Raw genomic sequence first — 17,171 nt, 5'->3', positions numbered from 1 at the left:
CAGCATATCCTTACCTTGGAAATTGTATCCTATCACCTGACAATAGAAAAGGCAGATTCGGTTCCAGTCTATTTAATGGGAGACTTGGAACCCTTCTGACACATTAGTCTGAGTGTAAAACAGTACCAGATGATCTTGGACTGAATAATGAAAAAAAATTGTCTAAATACCTAGAGAAAAGAATTATGCGTAGTAAGCAGCATGGACTCAGTAAACCTAGACTGCAGTTGACATATCTGCTGGCCTGAGGGAGACCGGTAACACAGTAAACGTAACTTAACTAGATTTCAGTGAAACCTTTTTGTATTGAAGCCAATGAAATCAGAGAAGTCAGAAAGCAGCTGCAAAGAAAACTGGAACACATTGGTGGAGAGGTAGCAAGGTCTTAATGGGGAATCACCAAATGAGGGAGGTAGCTAATGGGCTACTATAGGCAGTCTCTGGCTTGTGCATCTCAATACAATATGATCTGAAGTGCAAAGTGAGGTTAGTGAGATGCCCTAAACCAGGAGGGATTCTCAGACATAGCGTTTATGTAGTTTAGGTTCTAGATACATATCTGAATTTAAACAACTTTACTAGAACTTTTCACTTAAAAAAAAAAAATCCAATACTCAAAGCCAAGAAATGTGGCAGTTCGAGCTCAGCAGTGAAAAAGGGAAAGTGACTTGTTTAGGAAGCCTTAGTGCAAAAACACGTGCCATTGTGTGTGTGTGTGTGTGTGTGTGTGTGTGTGTGTGTGTGTGTGTAGAGAGGCATTTCCGGTAAAGCAAAGAGGGTAATAGTACTGCAGCCTCTTGACCTGTTGAGGCTGTGCTGGGGACGCTGCATAGAGTGCTGCTGCCTGTCTCCCCAGTGGAGGGTTGAGGAGGATGAGACCTATGAAAAGAGAATGATTACATTTGATTACTGAGGCCTGGAGGAGAGGTGATTAAAGGGGAATATAATGCTATATAACTGGGAGGTATTAGCCAAGGGAGAAGAAGACGGTTTCTGGAGATGAGGGAGTACAAAAGGAATAATCTCACACTTCGAATGCAATGGTTCAGGTGCAGTTGTGAGACCTGTTGAGCATTGAGGTAAATTGCTCAGTGAGCACACAGAGTCCCCATCTTCACTGGTGCTGAGGAACAGACCGGTTTTGTAGAGAGGTCCTGCCTGCAATGGGGGGGAAGGACTGGTGGTCCCCGAGGCTTGATCAGCCATGGGCAGAGAGTAAAACTAGAAAACCACCAGTTAAGAGGATGTCAGCCAGCCTGCTGCTGCAGCTTGTGTAACAAGTTTGCTTTTCTGCTCTAGTAACTACAGTTTCTCCACGGATGGCTTCAGTGGCTCAGGAAACAACGCAAATCACAGCTCCGCAGTGGGGGCACAGGGAGGAGTGGACTGGATGAGAAAACTGGCTTTCCGCTACCGCAAAGTGCGAGAGATCTATGACAAGCACAAAAGCAATGTTGGAGGTGAGTGCAGGCCATGCGTATGTGCACAGGTGCTGGAACCTTGACCACAGGGTGGAGTTTGAGCATCATGCACAAAGCGGGGTTCTTGCTGGAAGCTGTTCCACATACAGTAATTTTACTCATCCTGGTGCTTGGGCATTAGCAAAGCCACCACCCCCTAAGGCAGCATGTGGGATCCACCCTTTGGGAGAACCCAGACCATCCATTGTTTCCATTTCCTAGCTTCAGGGGCATGGCCATTCCCCCGTGACATGTTGCATCATTTTAATGTATTGAAAATGCATTTGCCAGAACCGAACGGCAATCTGATGCAATTTGCTAGCTATGTAGGTTGCATTGATCAGTCTCCAGTGCCTTTAGCAGGTTATAATCTTTCCATTAAATGTAAAATGTCCCATTGCTGCTGCTTTTATACAAATAGCTGCATATTGGTCACCTTAAATAGCTTGAAATAAACCATTCTACACTTCACAACATTTATTTTCACAAAATGATTTGTTTTGACTTGATTTGTTTCCCGTCTGAAAAAGAGAGATATTCAAAAGATTGTTCAGCAGTACAGAGTGTAGAATGAGACTGGTTTGTGTTGTGAGATGGAGAATCTCACAACTGGAAGTGTAGCACGTTAGGCCTTGTTTGCATTGGCCAGGTTTAGCTTGTGTTGGTGTGGTGCTGGACTAGAGTTGCTGGAGGTCAGGACTGAGGTGAATTGGCACAATGTTAGCTGGTGAGGGGTGTGAAATGTTGCATGTTTTCACGCTGCCTACGTCTCCCTAGGTTCACTGGATTCATCCTTACCCGCCGTGAGTTTTCCTGAAATGTGCGCTGTGTGCACTGTTCAGACTGCTGGGCCCACAGTCTGATGCGCCTTTATTAAAATCTGTCGGCAAAGTTCTTTGAATTCCTTATCCAGTTTCTTCTCTTCTCCTCCTCCCACAAAAAGTGTTCTCCTAACAACCCCAAAACTCTGTATTGCCCACGCTAACCCAGGAGTGGTAGTGCGATGTGCAGATGTACTGGTGACAGCACTACTACCCCTTGTATTTAAGTCTTTTAACTAAAATTGGAAGTCTCTTTCTAAAAGATCTGTACTCTAGCTCTCAAACGTACATTCTGGGCTTGGTTCAGGATTTACTGGGTGGAATTCTCTGGCCTGTGCTATGCAGGAGGTCAGACAGGATGATCAGTATTGTCCCTTCAGGTCCTATGAATCTATAAATATAGTGCTTTACTGCTTCAGTGTGCTGCACAGAATCTCCACCCCAATGTCAAGGGTGTTAGGTCAGCATTTTTCCTTTCTTACAGATGGAGAAGTTCAGATACAGAGAGGTTATAGACTTGCCCAAGGCCACACAGTAAGTCTGTGTCAGGACTGGGAATAGAACCCAGGAGTTCCTACCTAGCTCCTTGTCCTTCACTCAGTGCATTTTGGAATGGAACAAAATGGAACAAATTATACTGTCAGTACTCCAAGAGCTAGTTTTACGCAATCATGTCAAAGTATCATGAAATGCCCTGCCTTGTTTCCTCTCCCCATACTCCTTAGAATTCAAACACCAATTACAATCCTGACTTCCCAACCATGTCACCTGTGTGCATGGAAACTGATTTACCAGCTGTTGTTTTCCTAATCTCATAGCCAGGTTTGAAAACAACCCTTCTAACATGCCTTTTCCAGCCAGTCAGACCAGAAAGCACTGCTGCTACCTTGAGGCCCGAGTGGGGCAGTTTTCTGCACTGGACAATACCTCTACTTGGGGACATATGATTTTCTAAGGATCTTTTTGTTTGTCTGCTCCTCCTGTAGGCCTCCTCAGCCCACAGAAGAGAGAAGCTTTGCAGAGACTACGGGCTGATATAGAAGTGTTAACGGATTCCTGGCTGGGAACTGCATTAAAATCCCTACTTCTCATACAATCCAGGTATGGAACTGCAGCCAAGTATGTGTCACTCCAACAGTAACTGTCCGTGACCAGGTGCCCAGGCCCCGCTGCAGCGCCCATTCCTCTGTCAGAACAGGAAGTAACTCAGGAGAACTTGTGGAGGGACATAGTGATCTTCTTACCCTGCTGCTTGCCCAGCGTTACAGCGACACACCTGTGCCGAAAAGCAGAGCAAAAGGCTGCAAGATCAGCAGCCCCTTGAAGCAGCTAATGGTTGCAGTACCCATGCACAGCTTTCACTAGCTGCCTATTCCTTAGCAGCCTTTGATGTAATTTTTGGAGGGGATCCCCTGGGCTCTCTCTGTTCCCTCCCACTTCGTGTTTTTTTCCCCCCTCAGAGACCTGAGATACAGCAGCCCTCTGTTTGGCTAAAGTAGGCTGGGCCTGGCTTCGGCAGGTGTTTGTTACTGTCTAAATAAGCATCAGTCAAAGGAAGTGCTCAGAACTGAAACTGAGTGCTCCTTTCCCAATGGCCAAAGGTGCTGCTTCCCCCACCCCAGGGGAGTGAGGGACAGACTTCTGCATAACAGCATATTGCTGTGTTCTTAGCTCAGACTCAAACTGACTTGCGTGCTCATGTCAGTGACTTGGAACAGAAAGCAATAGTGACGGACAGAGCCCAGCTACTATTAAAGGCACTGAATGCAGTTTAAAGAAGAGGAGGGATGTACAAAAAGCGCTAAATGTAAGAGAAGGATGAGGGGGAGAGCAAGGAGGAGACTTTTTCAGTAGGCAAAAAGAGAGAGGCTAAATCACAATCTGCTTTGAAAAGTACAGCAGTGTCCTGCAGAGCATGTGGCCCCTGCTGTGGTTGCCTAAGCCAGCTGTCCAGAGCCAGCCCCTGCACCCTCTGCCATGGCTGTGTTTTTCATTGTTACCTCTTTTACCCTTTAGAAAAAATTGTGTGAATGTCCTGATCACGACGACACAACTGGTGCCAGCTCTCGCCAAAGTTCTCTTGTACGGCTTGGGAGAAGTGTTCCCCATTGAAAATATTTATAGTGCTACAAAAATAGGTACGGTTATTGCTCCAAATAGCTCTTTATTGTTGCCAGGGGTGCCTGTTTCGGAGTGCTGGCTGGGACCTCTAGAAGGAGAGCCAGAGCTCAACTATGTCAGGGATTTTAGCACTGTTGCTATATCACCAGTGTGGATGGACTGCACTGGCATAATGCATGGCTTGTACCTTCATAGTTTATCCTGGGATAAACCCCACTTAACACAGGTGCAGAACATCCATGCCAGTTTCGCACTCGGGTAGCTGTCCTGGTGCAAAAAACCCTAATGTAGACGAGGCCCAAGTAACACAGCTAAGTTTGAACAGCACTGCCGAAGACTGCCAATTGTGGGCTTCTGCCATCATCCTTGTCATTGGGCACTTCACAGAGAGCACAGAATATGGCTTCAGTACAGCTCCTGAAATATTCAAATTGTTTTAACACATTCTTATCAGTAGATATTTGAGATTTAAGCCTCTTCAGTAAAATCTCTTTAGGAACTAGAGAGTCTGCAGCCACCTGGCATATAGTGCAGGGACCCAGCCTCCTGCAGCAGATAGAGCCATTGCTAAAGGGACTTGACAGAGGCGTTGCTCAATTGGCAGAGTCTCACTGTCCCTCTCAAGGCCCAGTTTTGGTCAGGCCCTGTGTTGAGATGTGCAGGAGAAGGGAGGGCCCTGGTGCTGGCCAGAATTCCAGGGAGAGTACAGGCCCTGCTGGCAAGCCTCTGGGAGCTAGATACCTAGCAGAGTGCGAGGGCAGGGCCATGACTTTACCCTCCTCAGCACCAGACAACAGAGCCATTTGGGTGGAGGGGGGCGGGGCTGTACTGCACCCTCTCAGGAATGGCGTAGCTGCTGTGTGATGTCTGAATTGGCTAACAGTCCTGTTGGGGAACTCCTTGGCTTGCACCCCTCAAATGGCCTGCATATGGCACATGGGCCCATCTAGTCACTGGAGCTAGATCTGTAGTTGCTCGGCGTTTCCAGCCAGTCCTTGGGAAGGGAGTGGCAGGCACAGACAAATCTCTCCCTAGTGCCCAACTCCCCTAGTATGCAGTGGCTGTGAGCTCATTCTTCTAGACAGCCCAGTACTGGATCTGAAAAAGACATGGACTTGGGCTCCCGCATCAGAGAAGGAGCCAGCATTTGTATTGTGTGCTTTGAAAATGACCCTTTCTCTATCCTGGGATGGAAATAAGAGCACTGTGCAAATGAGAAATCCCTGATGCCTGACTCTCTCCAGCTGCTCGTGTGAATGGGAACAGCTTGTACCAGTAGAGTCCAAAGCAGGTGTTCTGTCCTTGCCGAGGAGATGGTAGCCTTGTGAAAAGAACCAAACGAGAGTCTGCCCTTGGCCTGGCAGGGTGGGCCTGTGCTGGGGTGAGTAGTGCTGCTCCCACGAGCATTCACCATTGGGGTGTGTTTTGGCAGGTAAAGAGAGCTGTTTTGAGAGGATTGTATCACGATTTGGAAAGAAAGTAACTTATGTGGTGGTCGGAGATGGGCGCGATGAAGAGATAGCAGCTAAACAGGTGAGTGTCTGGGACTGCAGCTCAGGTTGTGGGGCTGATGCGAACTGGGAGGCTGGACTTGCACTGCTCTTCTTTTCCACAGACTCTGCTCCTGGGGCTTGGCTCTTCTTCCCTGGCTGCTCCCCAGTGGTGTGGAGCTCCTCCCCAATCCTCCTGTGACGTGCACTCCATCCCAGCTCTTCCCCTCTTGCCTCTGTGTAGCTGTTCGTCTTGGCCTCTTCATCTCCTGGTGCCGTTGCCAGCATAAACTCTTTAACATTCCGCTCCTCTAGTGTTCTCCCTTGTGTACGTCAGTGAGGATCCACTGTAGGTGTGCATGTGTCTCACATGCATGAGACTGGATTATTTTGAATTGCGATACCTGGCAGGGCTGAGCATGTGCCCTGTGTCTCCTTGTGGCCCCTGCCAGGACAGAAAGGACAGGCAGCCACAACCCTCCCTCAGTTCCCTCTTACCACCCTTGGCACCGAGACTGAGCCTAGATGATGTCTGACCCACTAGTCTTTCACTCCAGCTAAACTTATCAAAAAATCTCCTTCAGATCTTCTGAGATTCTTCAGAACCACCTTCATTCTTTATTTTTATTGGCCTACTCTGTTCTTAGCACTTATAAAACCAACAGCTGCTTGCAGATCCCCTGTACAACCTGCCCATAGAGACAGCCCACCTGTACAGGAACTTCAAATGGCGGACTCAAAACATGCTGCCTTCTATGCCTTCTACAAATGCAAAAAGGCTGGGAAACAAGCAGGGAGAACTGGAAGTCCTGGCAGAGTCAAGGAATTATGATGTGATTGGAATAACAGAGACTTGGTGGGATAACTCACATGACTGGGGTACTGTCATGGATGGATATAACTGTTCAGGAAGGACAGGCAGGGCAGAAAAGGTGGGGGAGTTGCATTGTATAGAAGAGAGCAGTATGACTGCTCAGAGCTCCGGTATGAAACTGCAGAAAAACCTGAGTGTCTCTGGATTAAGTTTAGAAGTGTGAGCAACAAGGGTGATGTCATGGTGGGAGTCTGCTATAGACCCCCAGACCAGGGGGATGAGGTGGACGAGGCTTTCTTCCGGCAACTCACGGAAGTTACTAGATCGCAGGCCCTGGTTCTCATAGGAGACTTCACTCACCTTGATGTCTGCTGGGAGAGCAATACAGCGGTGCACAGACAATCCAGGAAGTTTTTGGAAAGTGTAGCGGACAATTTCCTGGTGCAAGTGCTGGAGGAACCAATAGGGGCAGAGCTCTTCTTGACCTGCCGCTCACAAACGGGGAAGAATTAGTAGGGGAAGCAAAAGTGGATGGGAACCTGGGAGGCAGTGACCATGAGATGGTCAAATTCAGGATCCTGAGACAAGGAAGAAAGGAGAGCAGCAGAATATGGACCCTGGCCTTCAGAAAAGCAGACTCTGTCCAGTTCCATTCCCTACCTGATACCCACCCACCCCCACACCATCCCTTTCCAGGGACCCTTTTAACAAGAGCCTATAACGAACAGAAGTGGACCCCGTTGCTTTGCCTAGGAGCCATAGAAGAGGTACCTCAGGAGTGCAGGGGAAAAGGCTTCTAAACCTGATATTTCCCTGTCCCAAAGAAGAAAAGAGGTCTTCACCTATCCTAGACCTGAAGAGACTCAGCAAATACATATGCCATCTCAGATTCAGGATGGTAATATTTGCCTCCCTTAGTTCCGAGCTCCACTGGTTTGTGGCTCTTGATTTTCAGGATACATACTTCCAAATCACCATCCACTTGGCCCACAGGAAGTATTAAGCATTTGCAGTGGGGCCCAACTGTCATCAGTACAGGGTTCTGTTCTCTGGACACTCTACAGAGCGAAGACTGTTCACCAAGTGTCTGTCCATGGTGGCTGAGCATCTAAGGAAACAAGGAATCTGTCTCCCCGTATCTAGACAACTGGCAGGTCAGAGGTAGATCCGAAGGGGAGAGCAAAGCAGCTCATATCCTTGCTCCATTCTCCCACTTGGGATTCCTGGTAAACCGTGAGATGTTGTCTCTTGAACCAGCACAGATGTTAGAGTTCAAAGGAGCTCTGCTCAACTCCTTTGAGGAAAGCTTTTGCCAAACTGAGATAAATTCCAGTCCCTGCAGTTGTAGTGTGTGACCCACAGACAACGCCAACAACCACAGTGTGTACATGTCTGAGACCCTTGGCCTTAAGTCCGTGTGCACATATGTGTCACCACTTGCCAGACTTCACCTCAGCCTCCTGCAACAGGAGGAGGACAGTCGATTCCCCATCTAGACACCTTATGACCAAATAAGTCTCAGACCTACCCCATGTCCTGTGGTACCTCGAATGGTGGCTACACCCACTGTACATAAGAAAAGGGGTACCTTTTTTAATCCCCTCCCTGATGATGATGCTGGTCACAGGCTGGAGTGTCCACCTGAACCACCTGTAGATGCAAGCTTTTAGGCTTCAGGATGATCTAAAAGTCCATGTGAATGTCTTGGAACTAAGAGCCATCAGGCTGGCTTCCATTGCATTTTTATCTGCCCTCTGGAATGCCACAGTGCAGATCCTTATGGACAACACTCTGGTGATGCACTACATAAACAAGCAGGGAGGTACTCAATCATCTCCTTCCTGCCTGGAGGCGATTGTGTTTTGGAAACAGTGCCACTGACAGACAGTGACTCCAGTAGCTCTGCACTGAACAGGGGTCAGCAACAACCTAGCACCTTCCTGAGCAGGAACGTGGTAACCAACCACAAATGGTCACTGCGGAAATCCATCCCTAGATCCAGTGTTTTGCTGGTGGGCTATTCCCACCATAGGTCTGTTTGCATGGCGAACAATGCCACGTGCAAGGACTTCTGCTCAATGGGAGGTTTTAGTCCCGCTCGCTTACAGACACCTTTCTTCTTCAGTGGTCTCAAGGACTACTTCCCTTTCTACCGATACCGAGGATCATGTCCAAGATCAGATGGGACCAAGCTATGGTCATAATGATAGCCTCTTCCTGACTGAGGCAAATTTGGCGGTCAGGTCTCCTGCAGACATCTCCACTAATACACCTTTCCACCTACCTGGACATGCAATTGCAGAAGCAGGGGCTGGTATTGCACCTGGACCTGTAGTTGCTGCATCTGATGGCCTGGATGTTGGAAGGTTCAACGGGACTGATGGAGACTGCTCTCTGCAGGTCCAGGAGATCCTTCTGCAGAGTCAGAAACCCTCCTGTGGGAAGACTTGCTCCTCGTAGTGGAAAAGATTTTCCATGTAGACAACTCAAAAAGATGTAAACCCAGCTAAGGCCCTGATACCAAAAATTCTGAACTACATACTGGTCCTTGAAGCAGGCAGGACTAGGCCTTAGCTCCCTTTAAAGGCCATCTGGCAGTAGTATCAGTGTGCCACACTCCAATGCAGTTGCATTCTGTTTTTTCACACCATACAGAGTCAAAATTTCTCAAGGGCCTTCTCCAGACCTGCCTCCAGTAAGACCTACGCCCACATGGAAGATTCATGTGGTTCTCCTATATTTCATGAAGCCCCCCTGAGAATAATTAGTGGAATGCTCATTGTGCCATCTCACCATTGAGACTGCCTTTCTCATAGCCATCACATCAGCACAGAGTCAGTGAAGCACAAGTTCTCATGGCTGGACTGCCATGTACATCCTTCCACAGGGAACAGTGGTGATGAAACCACCTTAAGTTCAGAACTCCACCTGAACCAGTCTCTGTCATTACCAGTCCTCTTCCCGAAGCTGTAACTCCCGGTGGAGAGAAAAGACACGTCATACTCTGACTGTTCCAAAAGCTTGCTTTGTTACATCAACAAGGCTAAGCCTTTGAGGCCTCCTCCCTGCCTCTTCGTGGCCACATGTGATGTGTTGAAAGGCCAAGCCATCTCCTCCCAGCAAATCTCGACGGAGATCACACAATGCATTTCTACTTGCTATTGGTTGGCTGCTGCGCCTGCCCCTCCAAACATCAAGGCTCGCTCCAGCAGGAACAGGCAACATCTCTGGCCTGCTGCAGAACTATACTGATCTTTGTAGGGCAGCCACGTAGAGCAACCCACTGACCTTTGTGAAACATTCCACAGGTTCGGGACAGCAGTGCTTCAATTCAAATTCCTGTTTGACTGATACAGCCAAGACTCCTCATCTCGCTATCCAGGGAGAATTACGAGGGAACTGAAGGAGGTCATGGCTGTCCTTCCCTTTATGCCCTTGTATGGGAGCATGAGGAGGCATGGGGCACATGCACAGCCTCAATGGATGCTTCTCAAAAGACCCCAATCTGACACCAGAGGTGCCTGCAAACCAATAGTGGGATCCACACTGACCACATCATCTCAAAAAACCACAGTTGCTGGGGGGACAGTTACCCTATTTTTCTCTCCCCCAAGGTATGCTGTTTAACAGTGGGTATACATATAGGATGATGTGCAGCCTGACAGAGTTAACATGGTGGGAGATCCTTTAATTTGGAGAATTACTTGACTCTTGAGGGCTTGATTTCTCAGCCTTAATGTCTCCCTTGGGTGCTTCCTTTTTTGGTTGCATTTAACTTGCATTCATAGCCTGTTAGTACAATACCATCCTCGTAAGATAATCGCAGAGAATGTTACTGTATTACATTGATTGATTGGTGAGGTGCAAGGTCTCTGAAATGAGTGAGGACTCCGTTCCTAACGGTCGTTAGATCACTAGATTGCTCCTGGTTATCCCCTCTCAGTTTTATAAATTAGACTAATGGTGTTTGGTTAAGCAAGCTGTTCAGGGTTGTTCAATCCAATCCTGCTAACTGCCAAGTGCACTAAGTCACTGTCGATACAGTCTTTATGCAGACTTGACTCTCATGCATGTGCCATACAGCTGCTTTCTCATCTAAGCATGCTCTTCCTGTAAACTATGCAGCAAACTGTCCTCTGAGAGCAGCAGCAGCTTGCCCAAAGCCTGAGGCCAGCACCTTCTGTAACTCAGCTGACTGCAGCCTTGTTCATCCTGAACGTAGAGGTGTGGATAGTACAGGCGTGAACAGGCCAGCGGAATCCTGGTGGCCCACTGTATGCTAGGGCCTGTCAGCTTTGGGACTGCATTGTCAGACTCTGCCTGTGCACTCTGATGAGACCGTGTGGTGCTGGGCAGCCGTTCCATAACAGTGTGTTTGTAACTGTTGCAGCACAACATGCCCTTCTGGAGGATCACGAACCACGCAGACCTTGTGTCCCTTCACCAGGCCCTCGAGCTAGACTTCCTGTAAGAAGCTGAGAGGAGCAAATGTAGCTCCTTTCAAGCCCCTCTCCAGGAGGGGCAGAAATCTTGTCCGTCTGGGAGCTTTCTTTTCACCTTGATGAAGAAATGTAGCTAATGCAAACTGTATAGTAGGAGGTGACATCCGGTCACTTCCTCAGGAGCACGGGTACTGCCAGGTACAGAGGGGTTTACCCAAAGCAGCAGACACAGCATAGCTGCCGTTTTTAATTGTTCTCTGTTTTCTAAAGAAGGGAATGGCGGGGGCTAAGGACCTCTAGCTGGTAATCGCCAGAGATTCACTGTGCTTATCCTTATGGTCATATAATAGCAGCAGACTTTTGTAAGATCCCTCTCCCATTCTAACCAACTTAGTTATAGAACCCACAGTGAATGTATAGACTATAGATTATTTTTATAGAAAAGAGTGCACCGTCTGGGGCAGGGTTGAATTTTCCCCGTCTTGCAAGGCCAAAAAGTCTGTTAATTTTGAAATATTAATGAAAATGTAAAAAATACCTCTGTCACTGTGAAAATGAGCCCTGCCCCCACCCCATCTGTTCAGAGGAGTTAATTTAGTGTCATTTCTTTAGATTTTGTTCCAAGACAGCTTCACTGAATAGTAACGAGGAAGAAGGGCATGTATCCAGGACTTGTAGTTCCCCATATAGGAAAAGGTCTGCTTTCCTAGTGAATCCTTGCATCTCTATTCAGTCACCACAGACCCCTTCCCCAGGCCCTGTCTCCCAGCTAAGAATTACCAAATTCTAGCCTCGCCAATGGCCCGTGATCTGGACTACAGAGTGATGGGCACTATAGGAACATGTGCTGTATTTCATTCAGCACTGCTGATGTGATGGGAGGTTCTTCACTTGGCCACCAGTCATTTGAGGCACAATTATCCTCATAAATTATATTAGGAAAGGAAATGTCAATGAGCTTTCTGGGCTGTTTCTCCCAGTTCCATCTGTGTCCAGTAAGTTCCTGTTGGCAGAATCAGGTTCAATTGCTTGGATTCCTCCTGCCACTACACTACAGACCCAGTTACACCCAACAAAAATCCCTTTGTCAGTGGAATTCTGTTCTCTAGGACAACTGAGACCCAGAGCCACTAGCAATGAGTGGAGATACCCACCCCCCAACCCCCTCCCCCACTGCACCCAGATATGGATTGTAGCTACATTGACCTTTCTGCCAGGGCGTAAGTGACAGCAGCTCCCAGTGAGAAGACCTGTATCTTAGCACCACCCTGCTCAGTACTGGCCATGTGTTAGACCTTGGAGATTGTCAGAGGGCAGTTCCAGTGTTAGCTGCAGGGCTTTGTTCTGCATAGCTCTCCCCATCCCATGTGAAATTCTTCTTCCTCCTTCCTAAGCATGTGCCATGGTAGCATCTGAACATGTAGCTACTCAGAGGTTCCTGTGTACAATGCAGGAGCCTCTCATGTCCAGCAGCAGCACGTCCTCTCTGCTGTTCTTGCTCAGCTGGGATATGAAAGGTTTGATGTACCCGAAGGATCCCATCATTAGACATCCTGAGCTCCCTAGACAGCCCTTCATCTGTGATCTGGAACTTGTAGAGGGGATGGTCTGGGAAGCTCAGCACCTCACTCCAAAGAGCTACACGCTGAGAGGGACATTGAGCAGCTGCATGTTTTGGCCATAGCTACCAAAGTGCCTGACCTACTCTCCCATCCCAGCAAGCTCATGCATTTCTAAGGAAATCCACTGCAGTGAGCCCTGTCTGTGCCAGAGACACTGTCTGAGAATTTGGCATTATGGCTAGCACCAGCTCAGCTGCACGGGTGTTGGCAGTGCTGGAGCCTGCTGGCTGCTGCCACTGTTCTAAGCACTGTCAGCTCTGAACCCTGGGACAGCTGGATGGGTTTGCTAATCTAGGCAGAGCCAGAGTGGTGAGAACTGGGGAAGCATAGGGGTCTCTGGATTTCAGGTATATTTATATCTCTGACCTCCTTGATAAAACAACAAATAAGGAGTGTTGTCTCCTCCCAATGACCAAAGGGAGCCCTGGAACTAGGAGCCTGCCTTTCTTGTTCTATCCACTCACTAGGCACTAGTTTTGCACTCTAACCTTAAACTGATATACTCCAGAGCTGGGTGCATTTATAGCTGACTCCCCAGGAAATTTCTTCCATGTGTTTAATACCGGGTACATAGAAACCATTCAGTCTGGGAAGCATCTTCCCTGGTAGAGAATCTGTGATGCCAGTTTCAACAGTGAGTAGTTACTTTATAGCTCATTATATGGGAATTGTCGTAATGTTTGGAACTACATCTGTATTTGTAACTACTGCTCTGTTCCCTGCATTGGTGGCCGGAGGGAGGCTGCCTGGTCATGTAGTGTTCAGACACACCAGTGTCTCTCGCTCATGTTGCTGCCATTACCCCAGTGAGGTTTACACACTGGCATTGGAAGGAGACTCCATTGTCTCTGCTCTCCCTAACATGTGGTGTGCTGGGGGAGAAGGACTTGGGGCAGGGAAGGCATGCGCTGTATATGGAGGTGCCCGTGTATTTGGGGATGCTAGAGGAGTGTGGCAAGGGATGTTCTATGTGTGACAGGAGGTACTGGAGTTGCCTTGTTCTCCACTCCTTAAAGCACCTATTTGTAAAATAAAGCCCATAGAAGGGTTAGCTACTACATTAACCACCGAGAGTGGGGAGGAGCCAGCAGGAAATTAACCATGTGAAAATGTATAGTTTCCAAAGAGACAGATGCTGTGTGCGTCTGAAGATGAGAAGTCTACTTTGGATGATCAAAGGAGAATCCGTTCTGGTTTCCATAAGCATCTCTCGCTGGTGAGGGTCACTAGCCAGAAGCTCTTTTGTAAACATGCTTGAGGCACTTTGTCCTGTGAAACTGAGCCTGTTTGGAACACGTCTCTCATACTTCAGTGAGCTTAACTTGTGATTTGAAACCTGTGCCTTAACCTTGGGAACCCCCCCCCTCTTTCACTTCAGTCATTGTACAAAGTAGAACTGCAGGGGAGCCCTGCCTGGGGGGATCCTCTGGTGCTCGTAGTGAGTGTAGAAGCCAAGGTATTGAGCAATCAGATAGCTGACAGGCTTTGCTTTGTGTTTGTTTACTTCAGATTATTTTAAGGAACCTTTAAGACCTCAGCAAAATTTAGGCTGAGTGTGAAACTATTGCAGCCAGTGACATTTCCTAGTGATATTTATACGATGTCTCCTCGAATGTATGTAAAATACTTTTCTACCAGGAGGTTGATGGTACATTTGTGTGTTACATTAATAAAGGTTAACCTGGCTGTTTTATTCTTTCCTCGGCTGGCTGCATTTGTGAGACTTGTCCCTTCTCTAATGACCTGGCAGGCATGGGATTCTCTTCAGAAGAGGATTGTTTGAAAACCATTTCTGCTGCCTGCTGTTTTGTTGCTTTTTGATTATTTTCAATTTGATTGTAATTTAACCAGCAACTTGTCAAATTCTAAAGCTGGAAAATCTGCACAGCCCTAAAATGCTCCCTCTGAGCATTCCTGTGCCCTCCTGGTGGAGTCGGTAAAGTCTGTGTCCTCAGCTTTGCTGTAGCCCTTTAAAAATTTTAAAAACCAGCCTATTGATGCTTACTGGTTCCCAGTGCCCTGGCAGGGCTGCATTACCCCTTTGTACTCAAGTATATTAGCAAGCAGGTGGTTCCCCCTGGACCTGCCAGATGCCTTACACAGAACTAGGTGTTGGTTGCAGTGTATGTATATGACTGAGGGCATTAATGGCTGTGGATTCCATGACCAGTCATGTTCTGTGTGATAGGAACTGTCCTATAAACTGGAAAAATAAAGTCTATTTTCTGTAATAATTGCTATGGTCTGTTCTCTGAAAACCTGACTGTCACATCTCCGCCCAGCAGCAATTGTGCCCTGGCACGGATGGTGTCCCTAGCCTCTGTTTGCCAGAAGCTGGGAATGGATCACTTGATCATTATCTGTTCTGTTAATTTCCTCTGGGGCATCTGGCATTGGCCACTGTCGGAAAACAGGATAATGGTAGGTGGACCTTTGGTCTGACCCAGTCTGGCAGTTCTTATGTTTAGTGTAAATGGAACTAAAGCCACTCCGCTGGCTTTAAAATCCAGTGTGACAGTCCTGGAGCTGATTATGGGCAGGGGAAAATTCTGAACCCTCTCCTGGAGGGGCCATCTCTCAGGGCGAATGAGGAGCATGCTCTTCATGGCTCATGCCAGACTTTTGCCTCTGGGTTGTGGCTGCCAACGTGGGGTAGTTTGTGCTTGCTGCGTGGGCTGGACGGAGAACCACAAGCTCATGCTGCACCATGGAGAGAAACATTGATCAGTTCTGTGACTTGCATGGAATTTTTTTGATTGTGTTGTTTAAATTATAAGTTTTTTTTATTTTTAAAAATAAACCTGTTTAAAACGCAATCTGAATTTAATACAAAATCTGTTACGGCCAAAACTTATTATAATCTCTTAAACATTTAAATAAAAAATAACTGCTGAATCCATGAGCCTCTAGCAAAACCTTTGGGTTAAAAGCTGTTTTTCTATAGAAAGATGTTTCCCTCTGATTTTTTTCTAACTTCTGAGGCCAAGCTTTATAAAGATGGCACGATAAGTCCGGAGCTGCGTTAATGGCTTGATCCTGTGGGGGACCTGGGGATGTGCTACTGGGTGCAAAAAACTATCATCACAGGCACTGGGACCCAGCCTCTGACTCTAGGAGACACCATCATGTATCTCGGCAGGATCATCCATTAAGCCCACCTCGTCGTGGGGGGTCTTGTACTCCTATTTTATAGCTTGTTCCTACCTGAGCCCTGATGGCCTCAGTTCTCAAATTATGAATATTTATGACTCCACCTGCCCTGGAAACTTATTCTCAAGCTCATGAAAAAAGTGATCTGCCAGTAAGTTCCAGCCCGTGCTTCTGGATGGGGCTGGGCAGTTCCAGTAAATGGCCTTGCTCTGTCCCCTTGCATATGTGCACAGACATCCACTAACTTTTGAACTGCCTCCCTCTCTGTCTCTAAACAAGTGCAATAGGCCTGTGGGTTACACAAGCAGAAGTCTTGGATTGCTGTTCTTCTTTTTCTGGGGGTAGAGGTGGGGTGGGTGGGCAGGGATGTTATGTAAGGGGGAGAAAGAGCAGACTGTGCAACCGGAAAGGAGCAACATCGGTATCAAAACAGCATTGGGAAGAAGGGACAACGTTCTTCAGAGTGCAGCCTTATTGCTGATTTCAACACCTGGAAACGGCGGGGAAATATCCACCATGGCTGCAGATCGTAAAAAAGACCCTATTGGAATATTTTCGAGAGATTTCTGTACCTCTGGATAAGAAAGGAACAAGTGCTGAATGTAAACAATGCACCGAAAAGATGCAAGGCACACCAATTTTGGTACGTTAACTTCTGGCTCCATCATCTGTTTTAACTAGCATAATTTCAACAGTTTTTGGATTAATCAGAATGGCCTTTTTGGTTTACTCTGTCTGGTTCTCTTGCACCTGTTTATAACATGCTTTCTTTATTAACAATAACTTGACCTGCTTTCCATGTAAATTCCAAAGGCGGCAAAAGTTTGACCAATTATCAGAACATCTGAAATCAGTTTAATACACTGACCACAATTAGTCCCTTCTCTCTGATAAATCATTGTTATAAATGTGAAACGTGTTTTCATAAATGTCTTAATACATAACTTTTAAGGTAGCTTTGTTTAATAAAAATAAATTTTATATTCTTTTGTTTGTTTAAAGTCCAGTTACCATCCTAACGTAGCTTGACACAAATGAGCAAAAAGTTATCTAGTAAATAGCAATATATCATTCGCCATTTTCTAACCTCCTAAAAAGGTACAGTTAAGAATCTGAAAATATTAAGCTGTATATTGTTTACATAAATGTATATTGTTGTAGTGAACTCTCCGAGGTAGCAAAGGTGTTCAAAAGCTAGTGTCAAAGCTCCATGTGGCTGTAACTCACCATGTTCATCTCACTCAATGAGAC

At 47.1% G+C, this 17,171-nt stretch overlaps 1 protein-coding gene across 1 annotated transcript in view; it reads left to right on the top strand.

Moving 5' to 3' along the window:
* Window positions 1-15,582, top strand: part of EYA3 (EYA transcriptional coactivator and phosphatase 3) — a 121,257-nt gene extending 105,675 nt beyond the window's left edge. The window contains 5 exon segments of the mRNA XM_043506232.1: window positions 1,300-1,460; window positions 3,268-3,382; window positions 4,298-4,419; window positions 5,835-5,935; window positions 11,097-15,582. Of these exon segments, the coding sequence (XP_043362167.1) occupies window positions 1,300-1,460; window positions 3,268-3,382; window positions 4,298-4,419; window positions 5,835-5,935; window positions 11,097-11,177 (580 nt within the window). The 3' untranslated portion in view covers window positions 11,178-15,582.
* Window positions 15,583-17,171: the final 1,589 nt, after the last annotated feature.

The sequence above is a fragment of the Dermochelys coriacea genome, chromosome 19 (assembly GCF_009764565.3).
Source record: "Dermochelys coriacea isolate rDerCor1 chromosome 19, rDerCor1.pri.v4, whole genome shotgun sequence".
NCBI lineage: Eukaryota > Metazoa > Chordata > Testudines > Dermochelyidae > Dermochelys > Dermochelys coriacea.
The sequence above is the reverse complement of the archived record's forward strand: the minus strand, read 5'-3'. Positions and strand labels throughout refer to the sequence as shown.